Source organism: Tachypleus tridentatus, chromosome 3 (genome assembly GCF_004210375.1).
Source record: "Tachypleus tridentatus isolate NWPU-2018 chromosome 3, ASM421037v1, whole genome shotgun sequence".
NCBI classification, from domain to species: Eukaryota; Metazoa; Arthropoda; class Merostomata; order Xiphosura; family Limulidae; genus Tachypleus; species Tachypleus tridentatus.
In genome coordinates, this window is record NC_134827.1 from 87,492,220 (window position 1) to 87,507,173 (window position 14,954).

Genomic DNA, 14,954 nt, shown 5'->3' on the forward strand with positions numbered 1-14,954 from the left:
TCATAAGAAATCCTATTGAGATACCCAATGCTTGACTATGGACTTGTCTACATGGATTATTGAAAGAAATGCAACTTACGAACCTAATGTAAGTAGTATCCTGCAGGACAAAGGTGCGGTATATGTTGACAGATCTACAAAAATTAAACACACAGAATTCAGTGTGCTCTACTTAGCCAAGAACTAATGATTTCAGTTTACTGAGCTTTAATTTTATGTCATACCTAACACTAAAAGACAGCTGTAGTTATATATTAACATTTCTATCTAATCAAGTCAGATTTAAGATTTCACATCTAGATTTTCCATTACACAGTTTTACGTGAATCAGTTCTTTAATACTTAGATAATTATTATCTGGTATGTCAAAACTTGAGTTAGTTTCTTTGAGTGGGTGTATGTAAATATTAAGTTTTGATCAAGGCAAGTTAGTTACAGAGACTGATACTAAAAAATTAAGCCAAAAATGTGTGACCTTGTAAATAAGTGTACATTTCTAAACTTTCTCTTGAGCACCCAGTAGAGCTTAAAAGGTACAAAAATCTTACTTTTCCATTCAAGTATTTCAACTTAAATTTTGTTGATAAATTACCAAAATGCAGCTAAGTATCTGGTTACAAAAACGTGAGAGACAATTGGCAAAAAATACTAATACGTAACTGGACATGAGGAGGAGAAGACAAATGACAAAAACAGTTGTGCAGTATTAATATTAATTTTTAATTAAAAGTGGTGAGATACTTGAAAGTTAGGGATTAGTCCATGTCATCCAGTTTTTAAGGGGGAAACAGACAATGTCAAAGTAATTAAAGGTATGTTTAAGAAAATGAAAGAAAATTAGATTATAAATGCTGTTATCACTCACCCAAAAAATATTGAATTAATTGGTAATATTTTAGCTACAAGTCTATATCAGTTAGAATTTAAAACTATTTCTTGTACACTCATTTTGGTTTCTTTTACAATTCTCTGCACTTAGTAACTTCCTGATAAATATCTACAATATGTCCAAAACATTTCTGAGTTCACTTTTTGTTTTGCTTTCAGAGCAGAACTAATCTTTCATGTGTATAATATCACTCAAAAGAACACAGAGAATTCCTTTAATTATTAACCTAACAATTTCTAAAGGATAAAGTAAGACTCATAGGCTGTTAATTAATTGATTTAATATTAAACTTTCTGTATCCATGATGATTGTTGCAAATGAAGATTATATCTTAAAATGTTACAGGTGATTTGGTATACTTAAACTATCAGAAGGCTCTTGATAAAATACTTTGTAGGACAACTGCAGCTTTTAGGGCAGAAGATAAACTAGATACAATTAATGGCACTTGTGTGGGTGGTAAAAGGTTATAAAGGGCTATTACTGATGAAGTGAAAGCACAGTGGATTAATGTTACAAGTGGTTTACATCAAGGTTTAGTGACAGGTCCTCTTCTGTTTTTCATTTTCATTGATAACACTGACAATCAAATAACTATCACAAAAAGTGGCACCCCAATTTGGAACTCTTGCCATGAATTTTACCAATAATATACTGACTTTTAGAGGCATTGCTAAGCATTGGCACGAGGTGCTTTTGCCTGAAATCCCCAATTGGGTACTTGAAAAGTCAAAATAGAAAACCATGATCGATAATATACCAAAATTCCAACTCCTACATGACCAATCTCCAAAATCTTTTAAGTAGATAGGAATGGTTCTGATGATTAAATGATAAACTTATAAATAAGTGTATCTATTTAGAAAGATAAAATTAGCAAAGTTCAACTGTTTCATACCATTGGTAAGTTACAAAACAAATATACCTCTAAAAATCTTGTTTTTCTGCACTTGTTAAACAGTGATTTAAACACTGGTGAAAATCTATAAAGCAATAACACAGGGTTCTCCACAGGATTTCAAAACCAGATGTGAAATACACTTGAACATCAAATTACAAGGATGGAGCATTGAAAAGTGTGTGGGGAGCTATTCTGTAATAGTTATAAGTTTAAATAGTCCTCTACTCTTACAATTCATTAGAATGGTGATCATTGTGCTACTTCAAAGGTAAAATAGATCAGATCAATTATGAACCACCTTGCAATAGCTCAGATCAATTATCAACTACATGTATTTGATATCAGCAGTTACATTAGACAGAAACATAACACTAGAATTTATGCATTTTCTTACTATTTTTCATACGCATGAATCAAAATCTCCATACACAAATATTCTCATATTTTTGTATGTGAACTCAGAAAATTGTGCATGAAATTATGAAGGTTTTAGGTCATCAAGAAATACATTTTTCTCACATAACTTGAAATTACCATAAAAACAAACACATTGCAATTTTTATATTACAGACAAATATCTTATTCTCAATGTATGTGGTAAGACAGCTATGAAAAATCAAACATTAGCAATGGGCCAGATGTGCAATACAAATTAAAACCTGAAACACATGGCAAATGTTATGTAAACATAGCTTTATAAGCACTTTACAGATACTGTCAAGTAAAAACAAAAATTTCACAAAACCACGAATCTGTGAATCTGAATGACCGATGTTCTTGGAGAGACAAAGATCTTCCTGCCTTTACCTTATGCAAATCTAAATGCACATAATTGCATTATACTGCCTTTGCTAAAATCGGTTTTCTAAATTTTACTTATAACTTTGGTAATAACAATAACTATTTTGCAACACTACTAATGAGCCAATAGTACACTTATATCTACATTCTATGATTATAAGCATGCTTTTAGTTACCAAGAAACATCCACACCTTCCTATCAAGTGCAGGCACATGATTGCTTATACACACATGCTATGTGTATCAGCTAGATAAAAAAATATGGACCACGTAAATTTTCTAGATATACATTCAACCTATGATCTAAGTGAAGTTTTTGATTCTATACATCTGATTCGAGAGTTCTGCATGGGCAGTTATAATTTTCCTATATTGAAACTGTATTTGCAATAGGTACTTACCTCTCTCACATAAATAGTTTTTCTCATTCAGTGCTGTCTTCTATATGCAAGTTTAATTTTTTCATACATACCACAAGTTTTTAATCTCTTACTCAATTAGAAATGATTGATTCTAATTCATCTATCATGCAAGTCATAATACCACAACACTCTATCAATAAAAGTGCTACATACTATCAGGACACATGTGACTCCCTCTATTCTATTCTACTGAAACCTGCTTCAAGTTTTGACAGAAAATGCAAGCACTGGTTTTCAGTGGAAGTGTAAAAAGAGGTAACTTTTTCACATCAGTAGCTAGAATCCCACATTAAATAGATGGAAGGACCAGTGCAAAGTAAAGAAAGAATCATCTTTCAAAAGAATCCAAAAGACACTCTTCAAGAGGAAAACATTCAGAATTGAAGACCTGATGTAAAAGATTTCACCATTTTCTGAACCAGATATACTCTTCATCCCTCTAGGAAAGATGTTGCATATATGGATGGAAACTGAGGAGCACATCCAAGTAGGAGAAAAGTACGTCAGGATAGGGATGTCAAGTCATCTACCTCCAAAACCCATGCCACTAGAAACTGACATACACGTGAGGGTAGGATGAGAATCATACTTTTGGTAAGTCAACTACAATCCAAAACCTAGCTTTTGGGTACCAACCCTCCATGTGGGGATATGAAAAGGATCATACTGTCTTCACCTCAAGTTAAGGAGACCAGAGGGGAACTTGTACTCTCCAACCCATGAACAAAGCACAGGATAATATGAAAAATTAATAGATTCATGTAGGAATGCAACATCTAGCATTAAAAAGATGTCTACTTAATGTAAACCATCTCCCTCAAATTCTATATTGACAGATACCACTCCAAATACAGTAACATCCTTGGAATATTAAGCACGAAGGGATATCAGAGGTGAAGAACTTTAATAATCTGAAAAGACTTCCACTATACCACACAACACTGATGGAGTAACAAGAAGATAAAAGATAATCCAGAGAAATGACAACACTTGAGACAGTGCAACAGGTGACCACAAAACCATATTTTGAAAAGCAGGCTATAACAATATATCAAATACAAGGCATGGAAAGAATAGGCAGTTATCCTCTTCTACTTTATCCATAAAGTTTATGGAAAAATGTGGTCCAGGATGGGCAAATTTATGAAGCAAATATATTGTGAAGATAAACCTAGAAGTGGGACACCTCTGCTCTTCGGTGTGTATTGCATGGCCATGGAATGATAATATGCAAGTTGACATGGCTTCCAATGAAGATTTGAACAATTAAAGAATACCTGACCAGGAATGCTCACCACAGAGCATAGAGGTACCCCACAAAAATCCCTTATTGCAAGTGAAACACAAAATAAAGGAGATTGAAGGTAAACATGAACTGTAGAAATGTTGATATAGTAAAAGGAAAATAAATAAAACTATAAAACTAGGTATGGAATAAGTGGACAGGATTAACAGAGATGCAAATGACAAAATCAAGAAGAAAATCTGCTTGATGGTAAAGTAAAGCTTGCCAATACCCATTCTCAAAATAGAAACAAAAATATCATCATAAAACAATGTTATGAGAAGTGAAACATGCTGTGAAACTTGTCTCAAAAAACAGTTGAGATGTGCCTAGCAGATTGTGCAGTAGAGGCCTGGAAGATATTCCATGAGAAGGAGCAGGAAAACTGATATAATCTAAACTGTCTGAAAATGAGTTCAGATCATTTTAACCCATAAATGGGAACGTGAATAAAATGAAAATAACACTTATTAAACCTAATTGAACAAGATATTTAACATATTTATTGATCAACCTAAAAGTAGAACTACAGGAAAACCAAAAATAAATACTTGAGAAGCCTAACTGAATAATATAAAACAAAGGAATCACTAAAATAAAAACTTGACAAAACAAAAAGCAGGTACAGTATTTGCAGAAGGCATAAACCAAGTGAATAGGGAAAAGAATAAGAGAAAAATAACAACAAAAATGAAACATAGAAGATTGTATAAAATCAATGAAATGTGTAGTTAAACCAACAACTAATAAACCAGTGAGATGAATTATAGGTAAGCCTAAACAAATGGTATGGGAGAAAAGATACAACTAAGTCTGATTGCTAATAACGAAATTATTCAAAACCACAACAGTAGAATGTCTTATCTTTCCAAAGTCAACAAACTGTATTTCAAATGGGTGGGCCCCCAAACTCAAGATGAGGCCTGATGAATGTTAGTTCAATGGATGATCAATCTCCTGATAAAGTAAAGCTGAAAATCTTCCCACAGAGTACTGTGACCTGAAACCTGTATAAATGTGCTAATAGAACATATAATCTGTAATAACACAGATTTCATAATACAAAATTTATAAGCAAACACAACTGTGTTGGTAGAAATTAAAAAAAAAAAAAATGTAATGAAGTAATAAGCTCCATAATCAGGTAAAATTATAAAATAATTCCATTTTAGAATAGCTCAACAAGTTACAAATATTACTATTGTATAATAAAGAGTAAACTCATTATGTGAAATGAATACAAAGATAACGAGAAACATTAAAATAAAACACTTGAAAAAGACCAAACTAAGTGCTATAACAGAAGTACTGCCATATGAGAAGTGAGAGTTTGGCTGAACTTAGTGCAGGGAATCACATGCATCCAGAGAGTACATCACAATCTTGTTGGTGGAGGATTGTCCCATGATGATTTGCATGATTGATGCATTGGAATTAGTCAATTCCAATTAAGTGGGAGATTAAAGGCTTGTGGCATGTATAAAAACAAGTTTGCATACAGGAGGCAGCATTGAAGGAGAATAGCTATTAATGTGAGAGGAGGTAATGAACTGTACTGGAAAAAGCAATTATAATTATAGCAGATGGTGCCTAATATGTGAGTATGCACGTGAGAACAAATGCTTTCATTGTTAAAGTCTGAAATGGCTTTGGTCAATCTCCTGGACTTAAAACAAGAATTATAAGTTATATAATTTAACTCTGCATTGTTTGCAAACTAAGTGTTACCTACTGACACCTAAGGTTGTATTTAAAATAGTACAATTTTTAAAATATACCTTTCAAGGAAATAAACTGAGAGAAAAGGAGAATATATTATGTTGATAACCTTGAAAAGACTTTGTTCCAGCAAAGAGAGCTTTACTGCAGAAGAGAGATAAGGTAAAAAACAGTAATGGTGAATATGTGAAATGAGCCTTATCCATTAATCCAATCAAGAAAAAGCTGCCACCCTAGCTAGATGGAAGATAGGATATAGCAAAGATGTCAGCAAAAGCTAAGAAATGTTGAGAAATAACTCTAAAAAAAGCTATGAGAAGAATAGGCCTAGAGCCCAACCACTCTAAAAGACCAAAAAAACTTACAAGACAAGTATAAAAAATATTTAAATAAAAAATTAGGAAATAGGAATAAGAGCATCAGAAAATGGCAGGAATGGACAGAAAAACATTACACTTTGTATTTTTTGACAAGGTGCAATATCAAAATTGGTGTGGCCATCATTTCACCCATTCCTATTTCATGTTTTACTTCAAACTTTGATCCAATTATAAATTTGAATTGAGTATCATTAGTAGCTAGTCCTTTCTAAATAGTCAACAAATTTTAAAAGTTCAAAAAATCAGCTGTTTTGACATTATATTTTTGGTCCACCTTTTACTAGTCTGTTGTTTCCCATACACAAAGTATGATTATTGATTCAAATATCAAAAACACTCCTAATGGTGTCATGCATTTCGTTAAGGTCATCGTGTAATTTTATTACATTCGTGCATCTGTCTTGGTTGCAGAAAACAAAGTTTATGACAGAGAAATTTAGCTTTATATGCCTTTAATTTAGTTTAAGCAATTACCAAGTTACAAAAAGCACATGAAGTAGAAATGGGCAGAGCAATGGCCACGCTCATTTTGAGGTTGCACCAAATCAAAACCCACTAAGTGTTGTAATGTTATCCTGTCCATTCCTACCTTGCCCCTTTACTTTTTTTTGGTGCTTTCATTTATAATTACTAATTTTTTTATTTAAAAATATTTTATACTTGTGTTGTAGTAGATTTTTTAAATTGTTTCTGGTCATTTGACCCCGAGAAAGGTTTACAAGAAAAGATTAGATTATTCTTTTAGGAGATAATATTGAAACAAAGACTTATTTTTTGTATCTCGGAGGAGTTCTGATGTACCTAAGTAGTGCTCAAATAATTTTGCCAATGAATTATTGGCACAAATTGATAGTGCCTGTAATAGTTGTAAATATAATAGAGTTTTCTTCTTATAGCAATATGTTGATCACTTTAGATGAAATTAATTTGACAAAAGCTGGTCAGTTGTAAAATTGAGTGATTAGCTCAATTAATCAATATGAACTTATCTATGAACATTGATTCCCTGAATTAATATAGTTTATTAAAATTATCAACTTATTAAATTTAACATTTTTGATTATTCCAAATATCTAAGTATTGTGAGAACAACTAACTATTTAAATTATTTAACTGATTAATGAGCTCAACAATTAACCAATTATCAAATCCACTAATCATCTATTTCTAGTTGATTGTTATATTACTATTTGCATCTCAAAAAAATTACAGAATGAAAGAGTGCTGTTATAATTAGCATTAAATACAACTATTTCACATGGGTAAATTTATTTCTTAAAGTTTCTTTTATAAAATAACACCTTGCATTTGATTAATTTGTCACATCTATTCGAATAACATACAACAAATACATTATTCTTCGGTAGTAGAGAGAAAAGATTGTATTGATTTTGTGCTTACTATAATTGTTTATACATGTTAAAGATTTTTTCTTTTTTTTTACAAATGATGAAATCAAAAACACAATCATTGATGTATAGGCCTAATGCATTTTGGGGATGGCTGTGCCCTCCGATGTTCACTGCAGTTTCATCTATTCAAGACTCATCAGTACAGATTAGACCTTTTATAATGGTAAAGGGTATTTAATATTTGAGATTTTGAGTCTGTTTTACTTCACCATATTAGTAATTTAAATATGAAAATAATGTTATGACATTTTGTCGAATTTACTGCTAAATTTTATACTATAGACAAATCATTTACTGATTTTATACATGTTAAAGATTTCTTTTTCACCTGAAGTGAAAAGAAAATAAGTTGGTCCATTGTATAATAATGAATTTGACAATAATGTTATAACATTATTCATACACCTAAATTAATAAAGATTATGATACAGTGAAATAAAATGAGCTCAAAACCTCAGATATTCACTATAATGTTTTGTGTAACATTTTGTACAAAATGTATCAAATTTACTAAATTAATAACTTCTTTACATAAGAGTGATTAGCATTAATGCTCTTGTTAAGACAAATTCCCTTTCAGGTCAGCAGCTACAGTACAAGATATACAGTATATTAATATCTACATGCCCACAAGGAAAATAATTATATTAGTCAGTCTACTTTGTGTTTCTTATAACACTGAAATGTCGTAATTACGATTTAGGCTAATGCCCCTTTTCAATGCTAGAACTAGGAGATTGGTAGTATACTGTAACTTATCAACAGCTTTATTAACAGGTAACACATCATTAGAGAATTAGTAGAGTATTCCTCAAATGGTATGTACAAATTTGGGGAAGATGCTGTAAGTCAACTGCTTTTCATCTTGTCAGCAGATCAACTACATCAACAACAAAAAAGTTGATGGCAAGTGCTCCACCAGATGTTTCTACCTTTAAGTAAGCAGTTGAAGAACAAACAAAAAAGCTAATAATGTGCTGACAGCCAGCTGTTCCTTCTAGTCAGAGATTGCACAACAGAAAGAGAGTCAGTGGTGGATGCTGACAGCTAGTTTACTTCTCTCCAGTCAGAAGTTAAAAATTAGTCACAGTGGCAAACTGTTGAGTTCTGCCATATTAAAGACAGGAGAAGCAAATTTTAGTGTCAGTACTTCAATTTTATGGATATTTGGAATAATAAAAAAATGTGAATAAGAAATTTAATGAGTCAGTTTCTGGAATAATCAGAACAATTAATAATTCAAAACTCTAATTTCAATCAATTAACTTAATCATAATTTCTCTCAATCAAACAGCTTATATAATACTAACCTATTTAATCAAGGCTCACAGGCATTCAGTTAAACTGCTCATCTGTTTTCAGATCTAAGTGTTGTTTGAGAGAGGGGCAGTAACCTAATCATACTAATAAATATATCTTTTGTCAGTAAAACTTAACCAGTTTGACTTTATGTGCTGATTTTCTCTACTGAAATGGTTTATGTCAACTGCAAGTATCTTGATGTCAAATGTAAATAGAAATTCAATATTATCACAACTGTCATAATGTGTATACTGAATAAAACTGAATATGCCAGTGAAGTAATCATATAGATTGTGTGAAATGTCAGCACATACTTTAGTCACTCATAGTGAGGATTTTGGATAGCACATGGGGATCGTGGTGTAATAGTAGACCAGTCTCTGGAGCCATTTGAGCAGTGGTAAGGCAAAGAGGAATTCATGTTGTATCTACAGAAATACTTAATACAAGTCTAAAGATGTTATAACTTTATTATATAGCTCACTGGTTATGCTACATTTGGAATATTGTGTTCAGTCTTGGGCTCTTTACCTTTGGAAAAACATTAAGTTGTTGGAAAAAGTACAGAGGTTTACTAGAATTCTGCCTGGGATGGAGAGATTGTCATATGAGAGGCTAAAATCTCTCAAATTGTTTTCTGTTGAAAAAAGGAGAGTTGAGGGGATATGACTGAGGTGTTTAAAATTGTAAAGGGAATTGACAGTGTTGATGCATTATCTTTTTTCATATTTCAGTGAGACTACTAGAACTAGGGGACACAAGTATAAATTTTGGCAGGGTAAAAGTCATCTTCAAATAATACTTTTATTTTTACTAAAAAAGTGGTTGGCTCTTGGAATTGTTTGCCTTCAGATATTGTGGAGGCAGGTAACTTATGTAAGTTTACAAGAAAGCTTCATAAATATATGAATGATACAAGCTGGCCTTCATTTTTTTTTTAAATTTAATTCTGAATACAGACCAATAAGTCCCAATTATCCCCAAAACATTATATATGTTATGTCAGAGACACCAAAATTCACTAAAGATATATGTAGTTGGTGTAGAATTTGTTGTTATACTGTAGGGTCAAACGTTATCTGTTATGGACACAAATTTTAGAAGCATAGATCTTACACTAGTGTGAGTTCCCATGTTCAAGCCCAAGCCAGATCAGATTTTTTAATATCCTAATACATTATACTGATGCCCAGATAGTGATTATCTCTCAAGGATCAGGAGCAAATGATGAATTAAACCACTTTTCCTCTTGTTTTGTGTGATACATGTATATACATGTGTGTAAGAGAGAGAGAGCATTTTTTTCTGGCCAAGAAATGCCAGGCGGTGTGATGAAAGTTCAAGGATACTAGACTGCAGGATTCAAAATGAGACTGTTTCAGTGAGGGAGCTATTCAGTGATCATTAAAAGAGAGCTTCCCTGCTTGGAAATAAGTTTTAGTGCCTCATTTTGTTAGAGTACTGGTTTCAACTGAAGTGTAAGCTGAGTGTCTTGGATTAAAACCCTAATTAGAGTAGATTTGTTAACATCCTTACACATTATAGTACATTTACTTTTTCAATCATAAACTTTAACCTCAGTTTAGCTAAGTGACCAACCCAAAGACTGATTTAATACGTAACATACCCAAATATTTGTATTCATAATTTTTCCACCAATATTTTCCTTTTTTTTAAGTTTATGTTATTCAATCTCAACAATATTGTTTGTCTCAAGGTGATGCATTTCAACTATTTATAACACATCCATATATATTTTAGCTATTTCATATTAAAACCTAGAGACATTAGCTAATCTCCTGTTTTTGGACTTTTTCCAAAACGATTAATATTCCCAAAGAATGTTGAAATATGCTGTTTTGACTTTCACGTTTTTTATTAAACACATCACATTGTTTAATATCCCACCATCTAGATATGATAGAGAAATTTAGACATTTTAGAAAATGTGGTGGCATTGATGTACAAGTAGTAATACCTTTTATAAAGGTTAATGATTATGAGATACAAAATATCAATAGCTTAAAAAAATAAGTAATATAATTACAGACATACCTATAGAATATATGGTTTCTTTAAAAACATGATACATGAATCAGAATAACTTATTACCTGTGGCAGATTAGCTTGTAACTGGCGAATAAGGGAGTCTCTCTCCTTTTCTACTTCTACTAGCTTTCCTTGACTTTCTTGTAATGTGTCCTGACTTTCACGAAGAGTTTCCAGTAGTTTATCTCTCTCATCCAGCATATTAACCATAAGCTGTTCAAAATTTGCCTCGTCTCCAGTTAACTGACCACTTCTTTGGGTAATACTGTCCTCTGATATTGTAGGCATCACATCACACATCATCATATTCCACATTTTGTTTTTATGGTTTTTAACTTACTTTCACATGAAAACTAACTTTTTTATTGTCCTCAGCACTACTTATGAAAGTTAATGTCTTTAACCACAAACACTAATTTTGTGTTGGACCCCCAAAGTTAGTTTTGTACTGAATTTCACTACACTGGTTATTTGACTTACGTAGTTATGGCACATTTGTTTGCATTGTACTTAGCTTGAAATCAAATAACTGAATTTCATTTGGTCTAAAATAAGAATGTATGACAACAGTATAAAAAAAAAACAAAAAAAAAACTACTTCATCAGTTGTAATAAGTTATAACCATTAGCAGCTTACTATATCTAAATTCACTTCTGTTAGTTTTATTTAATTTCAATATTAGCAAAATTTCTTAAAACTACAAATACCTGTGGATTAGTTGACAACTTGCATGTTACAGGTATATCTATGGGGCTGCTTTCACTTTCAGTTTTACTACGAGTACAGCTTGTAGGAACAATGTTCATGTATGTCATTAAGTTCTTAAGAGTTGAAATCAAAAAGAGATAGACTAGATTATTTAACCTAGCCTACAGGTCAAAATCCTACAGGTTACATATTCATGTAACAAAATATTACGGAAACAATTACAGAAATCACTACCAAAAGTTTTGATTTTCACATATGTAACTGAACCTTAACTCCTCAGAACCTCATGTATAATCACACAGACAAACAAAGGCTATCTCCTTGGCATCCAAGTTCAAAGTACTAAATACTCATTAGCCTATCATTTTTAATTTACATCCCCTAAGGGACAAAGTTAATAGGCATTGCACTTTTTATCGCTTAAAAGCAACAGATCTAAAAAACAAAACAAAAAACCTCTTTCCTTCAGAAGAAAAAAAAGCCATGTTTTTTAATTTTTTATCAAAATATTTCTTTTAATTTTAGTAAGTCTAACATTACATATACACGAATTTCCTTCTCTACTGCTGGACGTTGTAACAATTTCTTCATCTTCCTCTTGTTCTTTTTAACAGTTCAAAAGGTTTTTCAACATCATCTACCTCTGTAATCTAACGTCAGTAAAGAGTAACGTTACCGGCAAGCATCACTAACTTATTCAGTCACCAACGCTTTTTAATATATTTTCCTTATTTCATAAAGAGCAAGAAGCTATTGTTAACAGATTCCTAACAAGCTCAATACATTTCTCTACTACTTACGGTTGCACTTTCAAAAAATTGTTTATTTTATCAACTGTACAACAAATTACCAAATTTACAACCAAATCCTATCTCTTCTCGATACCCACAGCCCAACATAATGACATCCTACCGATACCGGAAATAAAGCGTTAATTCTGTATCCTAAACTTACGTCATCTTTAATCTCAACGGCATAATATATTTAGATAAATAGTTTCTGTAACACAACAAAACTGAATTAAGCGTAATACTGTTTGTCAAGTAAAATTTTAAGTGATGTTTGTACACCTAAAATGTTCTTTGTATAGAAGAAAATATAAACTATAACACGAAACATACTAGAGTGCACTGCTTGCATAGGTCAGCCTCTGTAAAAATGGCCGAAATGTCTGATGGGTTGGTGGATTGCTGTAAATTTCATTTTATTTTAACTTTACATTTTACGTATTATGTTAAAAATCAGTATGCCTTTTGATAATACAATTTTTTATAAGTCCAGAAACTTGGAGGAGAGAGTGATAGAAAATGCCAAAAGGTGGGAAGAAAGGATTGTGGAATAAAAGTTTTAAAACACAAACAGTAGAAACAGGTAATGCTATAAATAGTGTTACACCTTACGAGCACCAGCGACAGGGTAAAATTAGTTAATAGTAATAAATAAAAAGATAAACTAAGTAACTAAAATTTAAAAGCTGAGCAACATTCACTGATTCAGAAAGTAATAGATTGTAAGTCATATTTTAATATTGCCATTGTTACTAGTATTACAGTGATGAATTAAGATATTTTATTTTGTCTTGAGGAAAGAATGGTAAAATATGATGTATTTGTACTTTACAATATTATTTAAAGAAGTTTATTTAAAGTTTAAGATTTCAAAAAAAAAGAAGAAGACTGGTTAAGGTCCAGTTAAAACAGTTTAATTATTATTGTACTGTTACAGGGTGGTTGATATATAAAATGAGTTGCTGTTGACATTAGTGGAAGCTAGCATTCTACAGAAGTTTAAGAAGGCAGTAAATAATTTCATGAAAAATAAAGAGGGAACATAAATTTTTTCAAGGCCAGATGTGCAAGAGTAGCCTTAAATGATCAAAAAATTTCTTTCTTATTACAGGTTATATTAACCTTTTTAATGCAATAAAAACAATAATAGAAATATAATGGGTCATATTCACAAACACCAAGTAAAAAAGTGCTGTTTTTAGATTGTACAGTTTGAAGGAGGTTGTGTCTTATATCAAAAGTGTGGAGACACAGTGGAAAGAAATGTAAATATAGTTATGCATCTGGTCATGGTCATTGTGGCTAGTGCCTCAGTTGCTTACAATGTAGATGAGGGTTGCTGATGTGATAGAGAAAAGGTCACCTTCATTTTGAATATAGCAGGATTCTATACTTGTGGCCTTCTGATTTGTGAAAAGTGAAATTAATGTAGCCATGTTTATGACCTAAAACATGAGTATTAAAATATATATCTACTTGTGGAACATTGTATTTGGCAGATTTAACTTTAAAAAATAATATATATATATATATAATAAGAAACTGACAAATGAATTTAGTTGATCAGGAATGTCTAAGATGTAATGGCAAGCTGTTTAAACCTACTCGTCTTTCTATGAAAGTGATCATTGACAGTATCATATGAACATATTTTCTAGACTTGTAACAATTCTCATTCTATTGCAGTAATAGCAAGACTGCTCAAGCATTCCTGTCCTATGATTTTCTAGAATATATTTTTATCTGCTTCAGGCAAGAAAAGCTTTGTTATACATGTACAGCAACTGATCATGCAGATATGGTTATGATTAATTGCATCAAATAGTAAAGTTAGCATATTACCTTAATATTATTTTTGCTTTTAGTAATTCAAAAGAAAGAAAAGTCCATTTTACCAACTTGATTTTTCCACAGAGTGCTATGGGGCTATCTCCTGAAGTGATCCATGTAAAAGAAGTGGCCACACATTTTAATGCTTCAAGAGCTTCGGTGGGAAACTCTCTTTCCATCTGAGTCAATTTTGATGGCTAAAGAAACTTCAAATCCTCTGAATTAATGAAACTAATGATCAATTGCTTGTGTTTTCAGATGGAGCTGGATGATTATGTTCAACTAATCAGTTATTCTTTTGTGAGACTTGTGTAGTTGATATACTCAAAAATAGAAATATTTGGAAATGCCAATTTCAATTATTTGATTGTTTCCCTTAGTTGTGATACAAATTGATCAAGCTGAATCATGCTGAAATAATTAAAAGTGGTAATGATTAATAATTATATCTTGCACATATAATCCTC

The 14,954-nt window shown here is 31.6% G+C and overlaps 1 protein-coding gene and 1 pseudogene across 5 annotated transcripts in view; one reads left to right on the top strand and one right to left on the bottom strand.

The window, feature by feature from the left end:
* Window positions 1-12,899, bottom strand: part of LOC143247413 (liprin-alpha-1-like) — a 246,589-nt pseudogene extending 233,690 nt beyond the window's left edge. Inside the window, exon 1 of the transcript XR_013026557.1 lies at window positions 11,224-12,899. The product of XR_013026557.1 is annotated as a liprin-alpha-1-like (transcript). The remainder of the gene's footprint in view (window positions 1-11,223) is intronic.
* A 101-nt stretch (window positions 12,900-13,000) lies between these two features.
* The window catches only part of fsd (transmembrane protein fates-shifted), a 36,002-nt gene continuing 34,048 nt past the window's right edge, over window positions 13,001-14,954 (top strand). Inside the window, exon 1 of one of the 4 annotated variants that reach the window (XM_076495474.1) lies at window positions 13,001-13,240. In XM_076495474.1, coding sequence (XP_076351589.1) covers window positions 13,177-13,240 — 64 coding nt within the window. In that variant the 5' untranslated portion in view covers window positions 13,001-13,176. The remainder of the gene's footprint in view (window positions 13,241-14,954) is intronic. The other 3 variants (XM_076495472.1, XM_076495471.1, XM_076495473.1) reach the window with 3 other exon arrangements.